This window comes from Mastigoproctus giganteus, chromosome 12 (genome assembly GCF_048544385.1).
Source record: "Mastigoproctus giganteus isolate SK-2022 chromosome 12, ASM4854438v1, whole genome shotgun sequence".
Classification (NCBI taxonomy): domain Eukaryota; kingdom Metazoa; phylum Arthropoda; class Arachnida; order Uropygi; family Thelyphonidae; genus Mastigoproctus; species Mastigoproctus giganteus.
Genome location: NC_143586.1, coordinates 171,113,632 through 171,135,238, shown reverse-complemented (window position 1 = coordinate 171,135,238; position 21,607 = coordinate 171,113,632). Strand labels below are relative to the sequence as shown.

Genomic DNA, 21,607 nt, shown 5'->3' with positions numbered 1-21,607 from the left:
GGCAGTGATCACAGTGTGTTGAAGTGGGATTTACTCAAGTATGTAACTACCATCAGAGGTAAAGGGAAGGGTTTTTGTTTTCGTAAAGGCGACTATGATGGTCTGAGACAGTATTTAAATTCTATACAGTGGGACCAACTGATGATGTTACCAATAGCAAACTCAAAATGGGAAGCATTCAAGGAACTAATCTTGGAGGCTACCAGGCTTTACATACCAACTAAGAAATATTGTTCAAGGTTTAGGCCTAAATGGTTGTCAGATGAACTAATGAGACATTTTTTTTTTTTTTTTGATTTGGTAGTTGTTGGCGCATCGGCTTCTGTGGCCATATTGCACCTCCCAAGGTTTTTGCAGTACTTTGATCCAAGCCCGAGGCGGGAATCGAACCCGCGACCTTTGGGTTGCCGGGCAGGTACTTTACCCACTCGGCTAGCCCGGTCGGCTCTAATGAGACGTGGCCGAGAAGAAAAATGCATGGGATACATACAAATTAATGGGTGACATGGAAGCCTATGATAGATATAAGTTGGTCTGTAACCAAGTCACAAAGGAGATTAGGCAGGCAAAGGCAGACTACGAAAAATCCTTGGCAAAGGATGCAAAGAAAAACAGAAAAGAGTTCTTTACCTATTTAAACTCAAGAAGGAAAGGGATGAATCAGATTGGTCCACTGGATATTGATGGTTCAACAGTTGAGGATCCTGCTCAGGTGGCAAACAATCTAATCGTGTATTTTGCCTCTACATTCACGCATGAGGAGTTATTCAGGAAGGAGAATGATGTAGGTAAAGTAAACATTGGCAGTGAGCTGGATGATTTTGTAATAACTGAGAGGAAAGTGGAGGAGAGATTGTTGAGGATAAACATAAAAAAGGCACCTGGGGTGGATGGGATCTATCCAGTTATATTAAAGGAGGCAGCAAAGGAAGTAAGCAAACCCCTAGCCATAATTATGAGAGCTTCTTTGGACTCAGGGGAGGTACCCATAGACTGGAGATGTTCAAATGTAACCCCAATTCACAAAGGAGGATCAAAGGCTGACACAAGTAATTATAGACCTGTTTAACTTCTGTTCCAGGTAAATTAATGGAGGCACTGGTTAAAGAAGCACTGCAGGATCATCTAGACAAGAATTCAGTTATAGCTCAGACGCAGCATGGTTTTGTTAGGGGCAGGTCTTGCCTGACCAATTTGATTGGATACTATGATGTAGTCACAAAAGAACTGGATGCAGGGAATAAACAATAATTCTATTGATTGAACAATAATTCTATAATCAGCAATCAGTAGAATTAAACAATAATTCTATTGATTGCTTATGTTTCTTAAGAGCTCACTTTATTCGGACTGGTAATATGGATGCTTAAACGAAACTAAACTTTGTAGTATCGAAATGTATTTTTGATGTGTAAACATATTTGGCTACGATGTGTATTTTTGATGTGTAAACATATTACTAAATTCTGACGGTAGTAAAATCAATTTGTCACGATTTTGCAATGCGGAAATGACGTCACTTCACTTCATTCCTGTTTAAAAACAAAGAAAAACAAAGTCAGGAGAGGCAATCGTGCAAAGGATCATGGGAGGTGATCTTGGATGTGCTTAGAGCTGGCAAAAACCAGCTGGTGATGGAAAATGTTTATGATTTGGGGCATACCACTTTAATCAGCTTTGAGCTAACCACCCATGGCAGAAACCTTTTGTTAACCAGAGAAATGGATATTATTATTATTATTCTTCTTGCAAAAATTTAAAGTAAATCATTTAAAGCAAAGGATCATGGGAGGTGATCTTGGATGTGTGCAGAGCTGGCATAAACCAGCTGGTTGCGGAAAAAAGTTTGATTCGGAGCATACTACTTAGGTGGCTTTGTGCTAACCATTGCTATTCATGGCAGAAACCTTTTGGTAACTAGAGAAAAAGGATATCACGAGGGCAGTGATCTTGGATGTGCTCGGAGCTGGTTTATGCCAGCTTTGAGAACATCCAAGATCATTACATTACATGCACTTCAGCCTTACTAGTTGAAGCGCATGTAATTTAGGCATTACACTACCCGTCAGTATTATTGAAGTGGTTGTATAGTTCCACCAAGAGGAGAATCATAAAAGTTTTTCTGCAACCAGCTGGGCTGGTCAAGAATATTTGAATCGGTTCACGATTGGGAGATAACAGACACCAAATTACATGTATGAGGAGAATCTTTTGATTGTCATTGACTGTTCTCATTAAGTTACAGTAGTCCTCGTTGCTCCTCAAGTTTTCGCTGTTCTTTGCAATTGATTTGAGTCTGTTGAGCATGGCAAGCTTGAGATCCTCATTCATCTCTCTGTTTGGGTGATTGTAAAAGTTTCGAAAGGGTTTTTCTTCTCGCAGTTGCTTTAAAGGACTATGCAGGTCATTACTGCTTGCTTCATCAGGGTCACCGTCGTCATTGTCTTGACACATCGTCTTACATATTTCAATCGTTTTGCGAATGTCCAAGTCCAATTCATACAATTTACGATCTAGCATGAGCTCTTCATTGTCATCGTTGATCTTGACATATATCTCTGTTTCCTCATTGCAAAATGGAATGTGCAGCGTTACCATCTCGCAATTGCACTCATTGAGATTCTGAGCCAAGTCATAGGTTTGATAGCGTGTTATGTGTGGATACTGTCATTTCTTACAGATCTCTTAGCGCTGCATGTGTAATTTTCGACAAAGCATGACAGAGTAACACAATCCAACATGATAGTATGATTGTAACAATATAAATACTTGTATTATTGCAGCAATACTATTCAACAAATGGCTACAATGAAATGGTTAATTAGGCTATTGGCCTAACCTCTTTCAAACATTGAATCGGTAGAGTAAGCAGCAGGCGTGTGTATCCTATTTATCACTAACATTGATTCGGTAGGGTAAGTAGCAGGCGTGAGCATAAATTGCATCGTTCATGATTTCGGTTCTAGCTGTTCGAAATTAGTGGTGTCATCAAAGAAGTTTTACATGTAAAACATCTTTCGTGCATACAGGGTACACACGATTTTTTTGTTTTTAGATTAACTGTGTTTTTAATAATTTTTTTTCAGAATATTTATTATTGTAATAAAACTTTTAAATAAACATGAATTCAAGTAATTATACTACTTATTTTTTTCATACTTTATTGCACCTAATTGTCATAAAAATTTATGGGAAAAACTGTTTGTCTTTGGAATACTGGTATTCTGGTTTCATAAATTAAAAATACTGAAATACTGGTATTGTAAGCCCTAGTGGACAGTGCAGTGTTGAGTCAGTTTGGTGTGACATAAGCATTGGGAAAGCAAAATGGAGAGTAGGCATGTGTTATAGGCCTAATGACTGAGTACAGTGAACAACTGTACAGAGAAATAGAGTGGACCACTAAATCAGATTGTCTTATATTGAGGGATTTTTACTTCCCAGATATAGGCTGGAACTTGTGGTTTGGTCACTCACACACTAGCAAGGCTTTTGTGGATTTATTGGATGATTGTTTTTTACAGCAGCATGTTCGGGAGGCAACTAGAGAGAGTAATACTCCTGATCTGATCATCAGCAGTGATTATCCATGAATTAAGAATCTGCAGATAAAGGAACCACAAGGAGGCAATGATCACAGTGTACTGATGTGTGATTTACTCAAAGATGTAACTACCATCAGACAGTTTTTAAATTCTATACAGTGGGACCAACTGCTGGTATTACCAACAGCAAATAAATGGGGAGCATTCAAGGAATTAATCTTGGAAGCTACTAGGCTTTTTGTCCCAGCTAAGAAGTACTGTTCAAGGTTTAGGCCTAAATGGATGGCAGATGAACTAATGAGACTCGTGGCAGAGAAGAAAAATTCATGTGATGCATATAAATTATCAGGCGACATAGAAGCCTTGGGCAGATATAAACTAGTTTCTAATCAAGTCACAAAGGAGGTTAAGCGAACTAAGGCAGATTACAAAAAATCTTTTTCAAAGGATGCAAAGAAAAACAACAAAGACTGCTTTACTTGCATAAACTCTAGAAGGAAGGGAATTAATCAGGTTGGTCCACTTGACATTGTTGGTTCGGCTGTTGATGATCCTGCTCAGATAGCTGACAAACTGAATGGGTATTTTGCATCTACATTCACACATGTGAATTCTCTGAGGAAGTGGAGGCCAGAAGTTTATCAAACTTTAACAGGGAGCTAAATGATTTTGTAATAACTGAGAGCAAAGTGGAGGAGAAGTTGTTGAAGTTAACCATAGATTCTATCCACCTGGGGTGGAAGGGATCTATCCAGTTATATTAAAGAAGGCAGCAAAGGAAGTAAGCTGGCCCTTAGCCATGATTATGAAGGCATCCTTGGAATCAGAGGAAATCCCCATGGACTGGAGATGTGCAAAGGTATCCCCACTACACAAAGGGGGAATTGAAAAGAGTCACGAATAATACAGACCTGTCAGTTTAACTTCTAGGGAAAATAATGGATTCACTGGTTAAAGCAGCACTGCAGGATCCAACTAGACAAGACGGTAGTTAAAGTTCAGACACAGCATTCTGACCAATTTGATCAGATACTATGATGTGGTCAAAAAGGAACTGGATGCAAAAAATAATATTGATATTTACTTGGATTTTGGGAAAGCTTTTGATACTATTGCACATAGAAGACTACTGTATAAATTGGAGCAGTATGGCATTAAGGGCAAATTGTTGCTGTGGATAAAGGGATGGTTGAGTAGGAGAAGACAGAGTGGTAATCAATGGGTGCTGCTCTTCGTGGACTAATATTATTAGTGGAGTCCCACACGGTTTGGTGTTAGGTCCACTTTTGTTTTGAATATTTATCAATGATATTGATGAAGGTAAATCAGGCTTAATGTTGCAGTTTGCAGATGATACAAAGGTTGGCAGGATTGTTAATGAAAGTAATGGCAGTGTGCTACTGCAACAGGATCTGGAAAAATTGAGCAGATGGACTGAGAAGTGGTAACTGAAATTTAACATTGACAAATGCAAAGTACTCCATATGGGTAGCAGTAAACCAAGAGAAATGTACCAACTGTATGGTGCGACACTCAGGGAGGTGGGGAATGAAAAAAGACCTCGGGGTAATTTTGCAGTCAGATATGTAGTTTTCTGAGCAGTGCAGACAGGCTGCCAGAGCAGGTCATGGGATATTGTCAATGATATACAGGAATTTTGCTAGCAGGGATAAAGGGGGGGAGGGGGTGATTGTCCCCTTGTATAAGGCAGTGGTTAAGCCACACCTCAAGTGCTGTATACAGGCCTGAAGGCCTCATTTTAGGAAGGTTGTAGAGCTGCTGAAACGAGTACAGTGGAATGGGTTACTGTTACCGTGAAAGGCTTAAGTTCTGCATATTGCAGCTTCTGGAGACTAGGCACCTGTGAGGTGATTTGATTGTGGTGTATAAGGCCTTAAATGATTTGAGCAAGCTCAATGCTGATGGGATATTTTCCTCTTGCTCAGATTACTCACCTGAGGGGACATAAATTCCAATCAAGGAAAGACAATTGTAGAATAGATGAAATTCTATTCAGAAATTTTCCTTTAGTCAGCGGGTGTTTGATAAGCAGAATAAACTTCCATCTGTTGTAGTGGAGGTCAATAACCTAAATAAGTTCAAAGCAGAACTAGATAAAACTTTTGGAGTGAAGGGTTAGGTGAAATGGGAAATTTTTTTTTTTTTTTTTTTTTGGCTGATGCCATATAAGCTTGCTTTTTTGCAACATATGCCTCTGCTAATGCTAAATAAATATAATGGCAGTGTGTAGTGCACAGAATGAAAAGCAAAAATAGACATATTTCGTGATGACTGTCATATATGCCAAATTTTTATTTGGATCTTTTCTTTTGTTATAGAACATAATCTTCCTTTAAATTGTGCTAATTGTGTAGATATGTTGCCCAGAAATGTTTCTCAATAGTGAAACAACAAAAACATGTAGTTGTGGAAGAGCAAAAATAGGCGTGGTAGTGAAATTGCATAGATAGCAAAAGAAGGGACAGTATAATACTGAAAAAAGGAACATTTCTAATTGCTACAGATGGCAGAACCTAAGATTATTCCGAGCTAATATCCCATTGTAGTGACTTTTGTAATATAAAAAAAAAAAAAAGTATGAACTTTAAAGCCACTTGCTCTCAATTTCTACATTGGTATATGACTCTACAGCAGCAGTTCCCAACCGGTGGTTTGTGAACCCCCCAGGGGTTCGCAATAAAAATTGTGTAATAGCGTCTGCTTAGATTTACATAGGTATATTATTGTACACTACAAAATATAACTAATAATAAACAATGAAGTAAAATAAAATTAAATGAAAAGTAAAAATTATCAAAGAAAGAAACCACATCTCTCATAATTCCTTATAATTAGTTTACTGTCTTACAGTATATCATGTTAAATAAATATGTTTTCCACACTAAATTCTTTTCATTCTCAAGATCATTGCTATGTGTAGGTAGTTTTTTTTTTTTTTTTTAGTACCTATAGTACTTAGTATCATGAATGGGTTGAAAAGTTAAAAGAAAATACTTGTTGACATTAAACTTCAACTTCTGTAGATTGTAATTTTCAGGACATACGTATGATGGAAGGTGGTTCCAGAAAACAGAATTTGAATGAATAAATGAGGAAGAAGAAAAGTTGGTTCTGTGAGTTTGAACTTCGACATCAAAATGATGTTGACTGGTTGCGGCACATGTTCGGACTTCGGAGAGATTATTAGTCAGGGTAATCCCCAAGATCTTGCCTAGAAATCAGAGCTTCATTGAAGATAAGCATAGGAGCAGAAGAATCCTTTTTGCGAGATATAAAGACAGGACTGAGTTTTAGAAGGATTGAAATTAACTTATCTTTGCCCCACTGGAGAATTATCTGGAGATCAGCATTTAAGGATTTGGTAGTGGATACTCGAAGTTTAAGCTGTTTGGACAAGGCAAGGTTTCTCAAACTGGAAGGTGGAATGCAATGTGCTATCATCAGCAAAACTATGGATAGGATTTCTGGTCAATGGAAGAAGGTCATTAATATTCAAGAGGAAAAGAGTGGGAGAAAGAACTGAACCTTGAGGAACACCAGCATTAGTGGACAAGTTAGAAGACAGAGCGCCTTCTACCATCTCCTGCAGTGAGCAGTTAGAGAGAAAACTGGATACCCCGTTACAAAGAACAGCTGGTAAATCATAGGATGGAAGCTTATTTAGAAGACCTTTATGCTAACATGACCAAAAGCCTTTCAAATGTCAAAAGAAATGGCTTGAGTTTTACCAAACTTTTCCATTGAATTTGTCTATAGATGGGTAACATAAGCCAGAATATCACCAATGGAATGACACTGACGGAATCCATACTGGTGATCATTGATCAGACGAAAGATTTCCAGATAGTTTGAAGAGTTGGCGGTTAATTGATTTCTCCATTACTTTGGAAAGAGTAGAAGTAATCGCAATGGAACGATAATTCAATGGCAGGGATTTGTCACCCTTTTTAGGAATTGGCTGGATATGAGCAAATTTCCAAGCAGAAGAAAAAACAATTTTGGAATAAGAAAGTGAAAAAAGACGACACAAAACAGGAGTAAGCTCAGGAGCACAGGTTTAGAGAACAAGTGGAAAAATGCCATCAGGACCTGGAGTTTTCTTAGTATCAGATTCATCAAAATCTTTCTGACGGAAGCCCACAGGAGGCTTTGAATAGAGTGTGCTGGGAATGGTTTGAGGTGATTTACCAAGATCATCAATACATGAGTTGGAAGAAAAATAGGATGCTAGCAGGTCAGTGTTATCTTTGGCTGATGTGGCAACAGAACCATGTGGTTTTGTCAGAGGTGGAATCAGAGATGGGCAAAAATTGCAGCCAATAGCTTTGGAAAGAGACCAGAATGCTCAGCTCCCATTTGGACTAAAAGCAAGTTTTCTACTCTTAGCCTTTTTGAAATCTAGTTTGGATTTATTAATAATTGCTTTACAAAGTATAAATAATACTTAATAATAATTTGTATTATTATGCAATGTTGCTTATAAAAATGTAGTACTGGAAATATTTTATAATAAAAATTCAGAAATATTATAAGATTTCAGAGAATATAGGTTTGGTGGTTTGCATTAAAAATATTATGTTGAAAGGGTTTGCGATAAAATATATTACATTGAAAGGGGTTTGTGAGTCAAAAAAGGTTGGGAACCACTGTCCTACAGGATACAACAGTGGATGTCTTCTTTGGAACAAATATGTGTGGAACAGTTGCATGTGGGATTCTTTCAAAGAAAACTCGATGCATATTGCTGATAACACAGCTGTTAGAAACAGACCTAAAACTTAGGTCTGTTTCTGAGTAGCGAGGATATTATAAGAGGAGATTGAGTACTTTGTGGTAATAGGCTGTCCTTGTCATTTTATTAATTCATATGTTGAAAAAGGTAGCTTGCATGTGTTAATGTGAAAGTGGAAATTTTCTACTATAGTTAGAAGTGTTAATAAGTTAGATTTTAATAATTTCAACTAATGTATAACTGAAAAAAAAAAAAAAAAAGTTGGAAGGCATGTGTGTACATGTTGGCTGTGCAGATAGCTGTCTTTGATTAACTGTATAACTAGCCTGGTAGAATTAAACAAGTATTTTTTAAAGAAGAGGTTAGCAGTGGTAAGAAAAGCAGTATGAGCACTTTTCAGAGTTACCAAATTGAAAAGTACAAGTGATTTCTAGTAGTAGTAGTGGCATGTGATGCAAGACAGCAAGTGTATGCAGCATCATCCAAAAAAAAAAAAAAAAAAAAATCACACCATTCCCTCCAAATGCCTTTCCAGTTCCTCCTTAAATTTATTCAACCTATCAACTTCCACAACGACAGATGGAAGTTTGTTCCAGCAATTAACCACCCGCTGGCTAAAGGCAAATTTCCGCACATCTATTCTACATCTGTCCTTTCTTAATTTCAGTTTATGCCCCCTTAGGTTTGTAATCTGAACAAGTGGAAGGATCCCATCAGAATTCAGCGTGCTCAACCCATTCAAGGCCTTATACACCTCAATCAGATCACCGCGCAGGTGCATAGTCTCCAGCCACTGCAATTTGCAGAACTTAAGCCTCTCTTGGTACGAGGATCCCTTCATTCCCATCACCAATCTTGTTGCCCTTCTCTGTACATGCTCAAGTAAATCTACATCCTTCCTAAAATGAGACCTCCAGACCTGTATGCAGTACTCAAGGCATGGCCTGACCATTGCCTTATACAGAGGGACAGTCACCTCCTTCTCCCTGCTAGCAAAATTCCTATATATCATTGACAAAACCCCATGACCTGCCTTGGCAGCCTGTCTGCATTGCTCAGAAAACTTCATATCTGACTGCACAATTACTCCCAGGTCTTTTTCATTTTCTACCACCTTAAGTGTAGTACCACACAGTTGGTACGTTTTTCTCTGGGGTTACTTCTACCCATATGCAGTACTTTGCATTTGTCAAGGTTAAACTTCAGTTGCCACTTCTTAGCCCATCTGCCCAAATTATCTAGATCCTGTTGCAGTAGCACAATGCCATTACTGTCATTAACAACCCTGCCAACTTTGTATCATCTGCAAACTTCGACATTAAGCCTGATATACCTTCATCAATATCATTGATAAATATACAAAACAACAGTGGACCCAACACCGAACCCTGTGGGACTCCACTAATAACATTAGTCGACGAAGAACAGCACTCATTGATTACCACCCTCTGTCTTCTCCCACTTAACCATCCTTTTATCCATTGTAGTAACTTACCCTTAATACCATTCTGCTCCAATTTGTACAATAGTCTTCCATGCGCAACAGTGTCAAAAACTTTCCTGAAATCCAAGTATATTATATCAAAATTATTTTTTCGATCTAGTTCCTTTGTAACCACATCATAGTATCCAATCAAATTTGTCAGACAAGATGTTCCATTAATAACCCCTGCTCTGTCTGAATTATTGCTGCAGTCTCGTCTAGATGAATCTACAATGCATCTTTAACTAGTGACTCCATTATTTTACCCGGAACAGAAGTTAAGCTAACTGGTCTGTAATTATTCGTGTCACCCTTCGATCCCCCTTTGTGAATTGGGGATACATTTGCACATCTCCAGTCCGTGGGAACCTCCCCTGAGTCCAATGATTCTCTCATAATTATGGCTAAGGGTTTACTTAGTTGCTTTGCCGTCTCCTTTAATATAACTGGATATATCCCATACACCCCAGGTGCCTTTCTTATGTTTAACTTCAACAATTTCTCCTCCACTTTGCTCTCCGTTATTACAAAATCATTAAGTATCCTTAATTATCCTTAATAGTGAATGGCACTGACCCACATTCAAATCCAGTTCATGAATTTCAAAGTTTTGGGAAAAGCAATCCTAATCAGACCAAGCAAGCTGATAATTCCAGGCACTTCATCCTCACTCATGCAGAAAGTCTGTTCATGTTTCTCAATTCTAGCTTGGATAAAGCAATTTGCTTGTTTTTTGTAAATGTTTTGTCAATGTTTGAAAATCCAATAGCACCTCAGCTCTTCAATCTAGTGTACCTCATATCCATGTACTAAGATCATTACTCCTAGGTATGTTGAACAATGTTATATTCAAATTTATTATACCAGTCTTTAGATTTTCCACTTCCATTTTGGAAATTGATTGCCATAGCAAACTAAACGAGAAAGGCGATTGTGACTTATTCATAGGCATTACTGCTGCCAAGGTTGTTGAGAGTAAAACAAGAGATTTTGTTGTTTTCCTCTGTGTTAAAGTACTTTATTGCTGCATGTGTGCACAAGTTCCCATTGAAAAAATGATGTTCTTATAAATGGTGAGAGCTCAAATTTCATTAGTTGTCAGTGCATCATTTTCAAATTTGAAATTTTATTCGGACAAGTTTCTAGTACTTAATGATCATTAAAGATAATGAAAGAGATGAAGCAGTAGATGTTTTGGTGGATCAGTTTCAGTGTGAGAACCTACCAAATGCTATTATGAAAGAAGAGTTTAGGTACATAAACTCTTCTTTCATAATAGCATACCGTACCAACTGTGTGGTACTACACTGAAGGTGGTAGAAAATGAAAAAGACCTGGGAGTAATTGTGCAGGCAGATATGATGTTTTCTGAGCAATGCAGACAGGCTGCCAGGGCAGGTCATGGGGTTTTGTCAATGATATATAGGAATTTTGCTAGCAGGGAAAAGGAGGTGATTATCCCTCTGTATAAGGCAATGGTCAGGCCATGCCTTGAGTACTGCATACAGGTCTGGAGGCCTCATTTTAGGAAGGATGTAGATTTACTTGAGCGTGTACAGAGAACGGCAACAAGATTGGTGAGGGGAATGAAGGGATCCTCTTATCAAGAGAGGCTTAAGATCTGCAAATTGCAGTCGCTGTAGACTAGGCACCTGCGCAGTGATCTGATTGAGGTGTATAAGGCCTTGAATGGGTTGAGCACGCTGAATTCTGATGGGATCCTTCCACTAGTTCAGATTACGAACCTAAGGGGGCATAAATTGAAATTAAGAAAAGACAGATGTAGAATAGATGTGCAGAAATTTGCCTTTAGCCAGCGGGTGGTTAATTGCTGGAACAAACTTCCATCTGTCATTGTGGAAGTTGATAGGTTGAATAAATTTAAGGACGAACTGGAGAGGCATTTGGGGGGGAATGGTTTGATATTTTTTTTTTTTTTTTTTTTTTTTTTTTTGCTACTGCTGCATAAGCTCATACACATGCTTTCTTGCATCACATGCCACTACTACTACTACTTAACCCATATATACCGTCATAAACTATTTATCAATATCAGTATCATTCATTGTGTTTTTTGTATTTATCAATATCATTGATAAATACAGAAAAGAACAATGGGCCCAACACCGAAACCTGGGGGACTCCACTAGTAACATTAGGCCGCGAAGAGAATTGTCCATTGATTACCACTCTGTCTTCCCCCACTCAGCCATCCCTTTATTTCATAGCAGCAATTTGCCTCCAATGCCACACTGATCCAATTTATGCAGCACTCTTCCATGTGCAACAGTGTCAAAAGCCTTTCAAAGATCCAAATATATGATATCAAAATTATTCTTTGCATCCAGTTCCTTTGTGACCACATCATAGTATCCAATCAAATTAGTCAGACAAGATTCCCCTTAAACCCATGCTGTGTCCGAGCTATAACTGAAGTCTTGTCTAGATGATCCTGCAATGCTTCTTTAACCCGTGCCTCCATTAACTTCCCTGGAACTACACGCCTCTTAGTTTAACAGAAGTTAAACTAAGAGGCGTGTAATTACCTGTGTCTCCCTTTGATCCTCCTTTATTGATTAGGGTCACATTTGCAGATCTCCAGTGCATGGGTACCTCCCCTGAGTCCAAGGAAGCTCTCATAGTTATGGCTTAGGGGTGCTTACTTCCTTTGCTGTCTCCTATAATATAACTGGATAAATTCCATCCACCTCAGGTGCCTTTCTTATGTTTACCTTGAACAATTTCTCCTCCACTTTGCTATCAGTTATTACAAAATCATCTAGCTCACTGCCAGAGTTTAATTAACCTTTGACATTCCCCTCCTAAATAACTCCTCATGTGTGAATGTAGATGCAAAATACTAGTTTGTTAGCTACCTGAGCAGGATGATCAACAGTTTACAACGTTGATATCCAATGGAACAATCTGATTCATTCCCTTCCTTCTAGAGTTTGCATAAGTAAAGAACTCTTTGCTGTTTTTCATTGCTTTCTTTGCCAAAGATTTCTCGTGAACTGCCTTCCCTTGTCTAACCTTCTTTGTGACTTGGTTACAGACCAGCTTATATCTATCATAAGCTTCCATGTCACCTGTTAATTTATATGTATCCTATGCATTTTTCTTCTCTGCCACATGTCTATAGAAAACAATCATCCAATTGGTAGTGTGTGAGTGACCAACCCACAAATTGCAGTCACTATCTTGGAAATTGAAATCCCCCATTATAAGACACTCTGATTTACTGGCCCACCATTTCTCTGTATAGTTGTTTATTTTACTCATCAGCATCATTAGGCCTATAACACACTCCTGCCGACCGGGCTAGCCGAGTGGGTAAAGTACCTGCCCGGCAACCCAAAGGTCGCGGGTTCGATTCCCGCCTCGGGCTTGGATCAAAGTACTGCAAAAACCTTGGGAGGTGCAATATGGCCACAGAAGCCGATGCGCCAACAACTACCAAATCAAAAAAAAAAAAAAAATAAAAAAATAACACACTCCTACTCTCAATTTTGCTTTCCCATTGCTTATGTCACGCCAAACTGACTGGACACTGCACTGTACGTCCTTGGATTTTGTTTCTTAACCAATAGCATAACCCCTCCTCCCTTCCTATCCTGTCTAACCTTCCTGTACACAATGTACTCCCCAAATTCCAATCTGCATTATTTATCTCTGTGACACCATTTCTATGATATCCGAACAATATCTGCCTTTGATGCCTTGATCAGCACTTCAAATTCATGAAATTTTTTTACTATACTTGTAGTATTGGTGTACATGCAAGTATACATGCACCTGTTCTACTCTTAGTTACACTAATACAGCTCGTGTATTTACATGTTCTACAAAGTCTCCCAGCAGTCTCTGGATTCCCCTGCACTTTGTTTACCTGCCTGCTGCTCATTCCAATAGAAGCAGTGCATGAATCACTCTCACCTCTGCCAGCTGCTACTGTTAATCTATTAGTTCGTATATCTCTGCTAACTCTGCTTCGATAGCAACAGCAAATATTCTTGCACACTTTTTATTTAAGTGTATCCCATCCCTGTAGAAGTATTCTCTCCTGTTAACAAGTACAGACTAGGCTGAGAAAAATTCTACCCCTGTAGCCTTGCACAATCTCTCCAGGGCCGAATTGATCGACAAGGCTCTCATCATATACTCTTCTATCGTGTCTGGTCAGAATTGCAGACACTTTCAAATTCAACCCTAACTCACAGCTTTTTTTTTTCAATATTGATCTCTACTTTTTTCAGTATTGATCTGTATATTATTAGTGCCAACATGTACAACAATATCACCTTTATCACCTTAATATCACTGGTGCTAATTGATGCAAGGAAGCTAACTTGCAAGCATCAGTCCGATAAAGTGTGTGTTGGGGGGGCTGCACACCTCATCTGTTCATCCCTTCTAATAATAATTTGTCAGATCCTACCTTATATTTAAGTTATCTACCCCTATAGCATCACTTGGAAATTTGTTCCAATAGTGAATTACTCTGTCTGAATTGATAATCTCTCTCTAGAAACGGTGCCTTAATGTGGCGAGAGAGTTTGCGTACGTTAAAGAAACTGAAAGCTATACCGTCGTATATATGCTCCCAGAAGGGCCTCCCATGGCGGAAAGGTTTCAGTGGAGACGTCAGGCGAAACCCGTTTGAAAAGGTCCACACACGACCTTTTCAACTAAATTGTGATCCAAGAAAGCAACGGGAAACTACTTGGATTATCCTTCCCTTGAAAACTTAAATGATAGCAAGCAAAATAAACCACGGCCCCGAGTTTTGGCGTCCCTTGAATGGGACAGGGGTGCTAAGAATCTCCGAGCTTACATCAAAGAATTTTCTGAAACTAGCTACATGGAACGTTAGAAGCCTACTACAACCAGGAAAACTAGCCAATGCTTTACAAGAAATGGAACGCATTAACATCAACATACTTGGGCTAAGTGAAACCAAATGGCCTGGAACAAAGAAGTTTATATCAAACGACCACCACGTCTTCTGTTCTGGAGGAGAAGAGAACACCAAGCAGACGTACGGCGTCGCTTTCGTTGTCCACAAACAACTGGCCAACAAAGTCACCAGTTTCACCCCAATATCGGAACGAATCGCACTACTACAGTTAGCAGGCAACAAGATCAACCTGAATGTGCTCCAGGTCTAAGACGATCAAGAAATTGAACTGTTCTACGACAAGCTAAGCAACACTTTAAAGTCGCTGAAAAAGCATGACATTACATTCATCCTTGGTGACTTTAATGCCAAAATCGGTCAAGGAAAGCTGGAGAACATGGCCTGGGGACACGGAATGAACGAGGCGACAGACTCGTCCAGTTCTGCCAAGAAGAAAAATTTAGCATTGCCAACACTTGGTTTAAACTACCACCTCGACGGCTATACACCTGGACTTCACCACAAGACTCTGACAACAATATGATCAGGAACCAAATTGACTACATCTTAATCAACATCAGATATAAGTCAAGTGTCCTCAAGGCAAAAACTTACCCTGGATCTGACATATCATCAGACCATAACCCAGTAATAGCAACACTACGTCTCAAATTACGAGCAGTCAAACGCACAAGCACAACAAAAAGAATCGACCTGGAGAAACTGAAGAACAATGCTAACAGGCGACAAGTACAGCTTCATCTCAACACTACAATCAGATCGGTCAAAGCAGTAACAACAGACGTGCAAGCGTTTGGGCGTTCACTCAAACAGTGCATCAATGAAACAGCAGAAACCCTGCTAGGACATCAGGCATCGAAAAAGAAACAATGGTGGATGACCCAGCACATACTAGACCTAATGGATGAACGGAGAATATTCAAAAGCAACAACAACTGGGAAAAATACAAAGAAATACAACAAAAGATCAAACAGGAAATCCGGAAGGCGAAGGAAAAATGGATGGAAGATCAGTGTGCAGAAATCGAAGACCTAATCAAGAAAAATGACACCCTTAACCTGCACAAGAAGCTGGAAACATCTACAAACCGGCTCCTATCCCAAGCTTATATATGGACAACAACCAACCTATACTAAGCAAAAAAGCCAAACTCGACACCTGGAAGAGCTATATATACAATCTGTTTGGCACCAACAGAAAACCGGCAGAAACGCAACAACAAACACAGGAAGACAATCTCCACATATTAACATCTGAAGTGGAACATGCCATCCGAATAACAAAGTCAGGCAAGGTCTGTGGACCTGATCAGATTCATGTGGAACTGCTGAAACAACTAGACTGCAACTAACGAAATGGTTCAATCAAATCTACAACAACAACGACATTACATCTGAATGGCTCCAATCCATCTTCGTGGCCCTACCAAAAAAGGCTACCAGCCGGAAAGCGAAGACTTCAGGCTGATCAGTCTAATGAGCCAGGTGCTAAAAGTCTTCCTCAAGGTGATTCAGCAAAGGATAAGATGTAAGTGCGAAAGTGCACTAGGAAACACACAGTACGGATTCTGCAGGGGACTAGGCACCAGAGAAGCAATTTTCTGTTTACAAATATTGCTACAAAGGTGCTACGAACATCAAAAAGACGTGTATATATGTTTTATTGATTACGAGAAAGCCTTCAGTTCAGTAGACCACGACCGTCTAATTGACCGACTGAGAAAACTTGGGCTTGAAAACAACGATATCAACTTTATTACAACTCTCTACTGGAATCAAACAGCCCAGCTTCGCTATGACAACGACCTGTCAGACCCAATTCCAATAAAAAAAGGCGTCTGGCAAGGCTGCCCATTATCTCCCGTTCATTTTAACATCTATTCGGAAATTTTTACCTACCAGAATATCGGACAATCCTAACCATACAGCCAGCATGCTTGATCTCTTTCTCACAAACAACCCCTCTCCCTAAGTAAACGGTCGAAGTGAGTGCTCCTTTAGGCACCCCAGATCACAACTTGGTGATTGCCTCTTCTCCAGTGGAGCCTTTATCTCATGGCTATTCCCAACCTCGTGTTGTTTGGCATTACAAGAATGCAAAATGGGATGACTTGCGAGATTTCTTTCTTCTCTTTCCTTGGTCGGATTACTATTTCAAAACTTCCGATGCCGACATTTGCTCAGGTCGTGTGAGTGAAATTATTCTTGTAGGAATGGAATCGTTTATTCCACACTCTACCTTAAAATCTCATCCTTTATCTAAACCTTGGTTTTCCAATAAATGTGCTAAAGCTGTTCAAAAGAACAATGTTGCATATCGTAATTGGTTTGTTTCCAATTCTTCAGTTTCATTTTCTGCCTACACTAGACCTCGCGACAATTGTAAAGCAGTTATTAATCAATCCAAACTAGATTTTGAACATGCTTAGACTAGAAAACTTCCTTCTTGCCATAATGGTAGCTTGAGCATTCTGGTCTCTTGCCAAAGCTATTGGCTGTCACTTTTGCCCATCTCTGCTCTCACCTCTCAAAACCAAATGGTTCTGTTGTCACTTCAGCCAAGGATAAAGCTGTCCTTCTAGCATCCCATTTTCCTTCCAACTCATGTATTAATGATCTTGGTAAAATACCTCCCACCATTCCCAGCACCATCCATTCATTGCGTCCTGTGGTCGTCTGTCAAAAGGATGTCAGAGGGCTTTTGACGAATCTTGATGCTAAGAAAGCTCCAGGTCGTGATGATATTTTTACACTTGTTCTCAAAATCTGTGCTCCTGAACTTACTCCTGTTCTTTGCTGCCTTTTATTTGCTTTTTTTCCCCCCAAAGCTGTTTTTCCTTCTGCTTGGAAATTTGCCCATATTCATCCAATTCCTGAAAAGGGTGACAAATCCCTCCCATCCAATTATCGTCCTATTGCAATTACTTCTACTCTTTATAAAGTAATGGAGAAATCAATTAACTGCCAATTCTTAAACTATCTAGAAACCTTCCATCTGATCAGTGATTGCCAGTATGGATTCCGTCAGTGTCGATCCACTGGTGATATTCTGGCTTATGTTACCCATTTATGGACAAATTCAATGGAAAAGTTGAAACGCAAGCATTTGCTCTTGACATCTCAAAGGCTTCCGATCGTGTTTGGCACAAAGTTCTAAACAAGCTTCCCTCTTATGGTTTGCCAACTGTTTTTTGTAATTGGTTATCCAGTTTTCTCTCTGACCGCTCACTGAGGGTGATGGTAGATAGCTCTCTGTCTTCTAACTTCTCTACTAATGTCGGTGCCCCGCAAGGTTCAGTTCTTTCCCCCCACCCCACCATTTTCTTCTTGTATATTAATGACCTTCTTCCATTGACCAGAAATCCTATCCATAGTTTTGCTGATGATAGCTCATTGCATTCCACTTTCCTGTTTGAGAAACCTCGTCCTGCTCATTCAGCTTAAACTTCTCGAATATCCGCTACCCATTCCTTAAATGTCAATCTCTAGGTAATTCTCTAGTGGGGCAAAGACAACTTAGTTGATTTCAATTCTTCTAAAACTCAGTCCTGTCTTATATCTTGCAGAAAGGGTTCTTCTGCTCCTATGCTTATCTTTGGTGAGGCTCCAATTTCTAGGCAAGATGATATACAGCAGACTCGATTTACCGGGATCAGATTAACCGGGACACTTCAAGACTCCAAATTGAAAAAAAAAAAGAAAAGAAAAAAAAAAGAACCAAAAATCATAATATTCAAGTAATAACTAGAATAGGTATAGCCAGATGTTTTGCAAGTCATAAATAAGAGACAAGAAGCAGCATTATAAGTCGTCCACTCAAAAAGAACAAATGTTTGGTTTCTTTTAGTATGTTGCGTCCATTGTTGTTCCATTGCACCAGAAAAAGGCAAATTTTGTTTCGTTATTTATGTCAGGGATGTAAATTTTTTTTATAGTAAATATTTTTTTTGTTTAAAAATCACAAAAATGATAGGTAAATGCAGAAGAGTTGTGCTTTCAGTTAAACAAAATCTTGAAATTATTCAAAAGTTTTAAAATGGTGCATCTGTTAAATCTTTAAAGAACCATTATAATAGTGGTGACCCAAACCATATGCAACATCGTAAAAAATATAGGGAAGCTATTAGATTTAAAATTGACATCGCAAAAAATAAAGGGAAACCTCGTATTGAACACGTGAGTGGTGAATGGTACGTTTTTTTTTTGTTTATCTATTGCCTTATTTTTTACGTAGGTTGCTGAACAGAACATTTTTCGATACGGTATGTTCCCGACTTACAAAACTATGGATTTATGTAAAAAAAAATTTTTTCCCAATTTTTTTTTTTTTTTTTTTACTTTGGATTGTAAAATTTAAAACAAAAAAAAAAGAATAAAATAAGCAATAATGATGATCATGGCATGTACAAATTGCACAAGTGAGATACGGAGTAACAAGCAAAAAAATAGAAAAAAAGAGAAGATTCTTACAATTTATTTATGGTTTTTTTTATGACTGAAGATTTCAGTGAAGGGGAAACACATTTCACCATAATAACGTAAAAACCCACAGAATTCCAGCTATCGGCATTTTCGCAAATGCAATAAGATCGAGTTTACTACCCATTTATAATTAGGTGCACGAACAGAAAAGCGAAATAACACGGAAAGTGCAAATTGTTTTATGGTAGTGACCTCCAGAAATGTGCTTTAGTAAAATGTGAGCTCGCGCATGGTGTTAATAGTGAGTTTTTGCCTTAACTCTGGGAAGTTCTTTACAGAAAATTTCATTTTAACCGTTATCACTGTGCCGACTAAGAGAATAAGTAACGGTGGTACTAATAAATCTACGAAGAAAAGGAAAATGATCGATCTGGATCAGAAAATTAAACTAATAAAGATGTATGAAAATGGTCAAACATCAACAAGTATTGCGCTGAATTCAGCTTTGTCAATAATAATATAGTAGCAATATGTTATTAGTCATTCCCAAGTTACGTAATACTCAACAAAGTAAGAATTCGTATCTCTTGTGTATGTTGGGGACTTTTGTATTTTTGGATTAACCGGATAATCGATTATCCGGGATTTGTTTTTTTCCATCTATCCTGGAAAATCGAGAGTTTACTGTATCTCTTTTGGGGATTACCCTGACTTCTAATCTCTCTTGGCACAAGCACATTACAAATATTGCTTCCTCTGCATCTAAAAACTTGGATTTCTCTTTCCTCTCAGCTTTACTTTTCTTCCAAACAGCTGTTCACTCTGTACAAATGACAAATCTGCCCTACCATGGAATATTGTTCCCACGTCTGGGGCAGTGTCCCCAAATCCTCAGTCAGGCTTCTAGATTCCATTCAGAAGAGGGCAGTTAGGTTAATTAATGACTCATCTCCAACAGAGTCTCTCCACTCTGTCTCATATACCTACTGTGTCTGCTGCATGTGCCTTTTCTACAGATAATTTCAACGTCATTGTTCTTCTGAATTGGCTTCTATAATTCCTGCTCTCTCTTTCAAAACAGCCCGATCAAGTGCCGCCACCAACCAACGTCCATTTGCTGTCCAACCTGAAACTGACAGAACCAATTTTTCATCTTTCATCTTCCTCATTTATTCATTCAACTGCTGTTTTCTGGAACAACCTTCCTTTGTACATATTTCCTGAAAATTAGTCTATGGAAGTTCAAGTCTAATGTCAACAAATATCTTCTTTCGTCTTCTCAATCTCCAACCCATGCATGGTACTAAATGTTCTAATACCTCTCGTGTTTGGGGTTTCATAAAAAAAAATCCAAGCCAATAGTCTAATTATCCATTTGATTGTAGCCATTTGTTGAATAGTATGATATCACAATTTTGCAGTTACTACTGTAGGAAATATGATTGTAACAATTAAAGTATTTTTCGTATGGGTATGATTGTAACACCTTAAGGCATGATCGAGTGCTTTCCCCAAACAGAGCGCCAAAATAAAGGGGACGTAAAATGCTCCAGAAATTCACTGATTTGCTGTAAATTTCAAGTTGAAGAGGGCGCACCAAAAAATTTAGCACAGGGTGCTGATAGACCTGAGGCCACTTCTGCTGCAACAATACAAGTATTTGTCAACGATTTCTTTTTTTCCTCTTGCATTTTTGTTACATTTCATTATTAGGTGCCTCTAGAGATGTTTTCGTATCAGCAATTTTTGAAAATAAAATTTGAGTGTTCAGTGATGCCAAAGTCAAGTGCAGAGTGTTCTCGAGAGTTTCGAGCAAGAATGAAAGCAACAAAATCTAAGAAAATAAAGATGAAGGTCACAAGTATTGGGTACCTCATTCGAGTGAATACTTGAATCAACTCTGTTTTCCAGAGGCATTTAGATACATTGCAATCGGAAGTATACGTCTCTTACTTTAGTTATCATAAATTCGTTGTAGGTGTCCCCAAGGATGTTTTACGTAAAACCACCTACCATGTGTGCTCATCACAGACTAAGTTTTTACTTTTTACCCTTTGTGGCCTTTACACACCTGTCAGTACTTTTTTAATTTTGTCATTGGCAGTTCCAAGGGGTTGCTTAATGGTTCTTTAAACTCTAGATTAATTGTATGCTAAATTTCTTAATAGCTGATCTTATATTGTGTAGAGCATGATTTAATAGTTTTTACTCATATTATATTGTATCTATTTATTACTTTATTATTATTAACGAATCCCTTGTTATGAATATTGTCTTATTCTTCCTCCATTGACTGTAAGTAAATAGTAAAATTATTTGACTAGTTGCACTGGTGCTAATTTTTTTTGTTTGTTTTTTTTAATTATATAGCACAATGTGTAATCCTCTATTGGCGGCATGGTAACTGGAGAGGAGCTGTACGATGTCCTGTCTGCAGGCAGCAAGTATGCATACGTTTTTTATCATTACAATACTCATTTCTTATA

At 38.5% G+C, this 21,607-nt stretch overlaps 1 protein-coding gene across 1 annotated transcript in view; it reads left to right on the top strand.

The window, feature by feature from the left end:
* LOC150077592 (E3 ubiquitin-protein ligase RNF170-like) overlaps positions 1-21,607 on the top strand; it is a 107,797-nt gene that overhangs the window by 35,813 nt on the left and 50,377 nt on the right. The window contains exon 3 of the mRNA XM_090385995.1: positions 21,492-21,565. Within this exon, the coding sequence (XP_090242121.1) occupies positions 21,492-21,565 (74 nt within the window). The remainder of the gene's footprint in view (positions 1-21,491; positions 21,566-21,607) is intronic.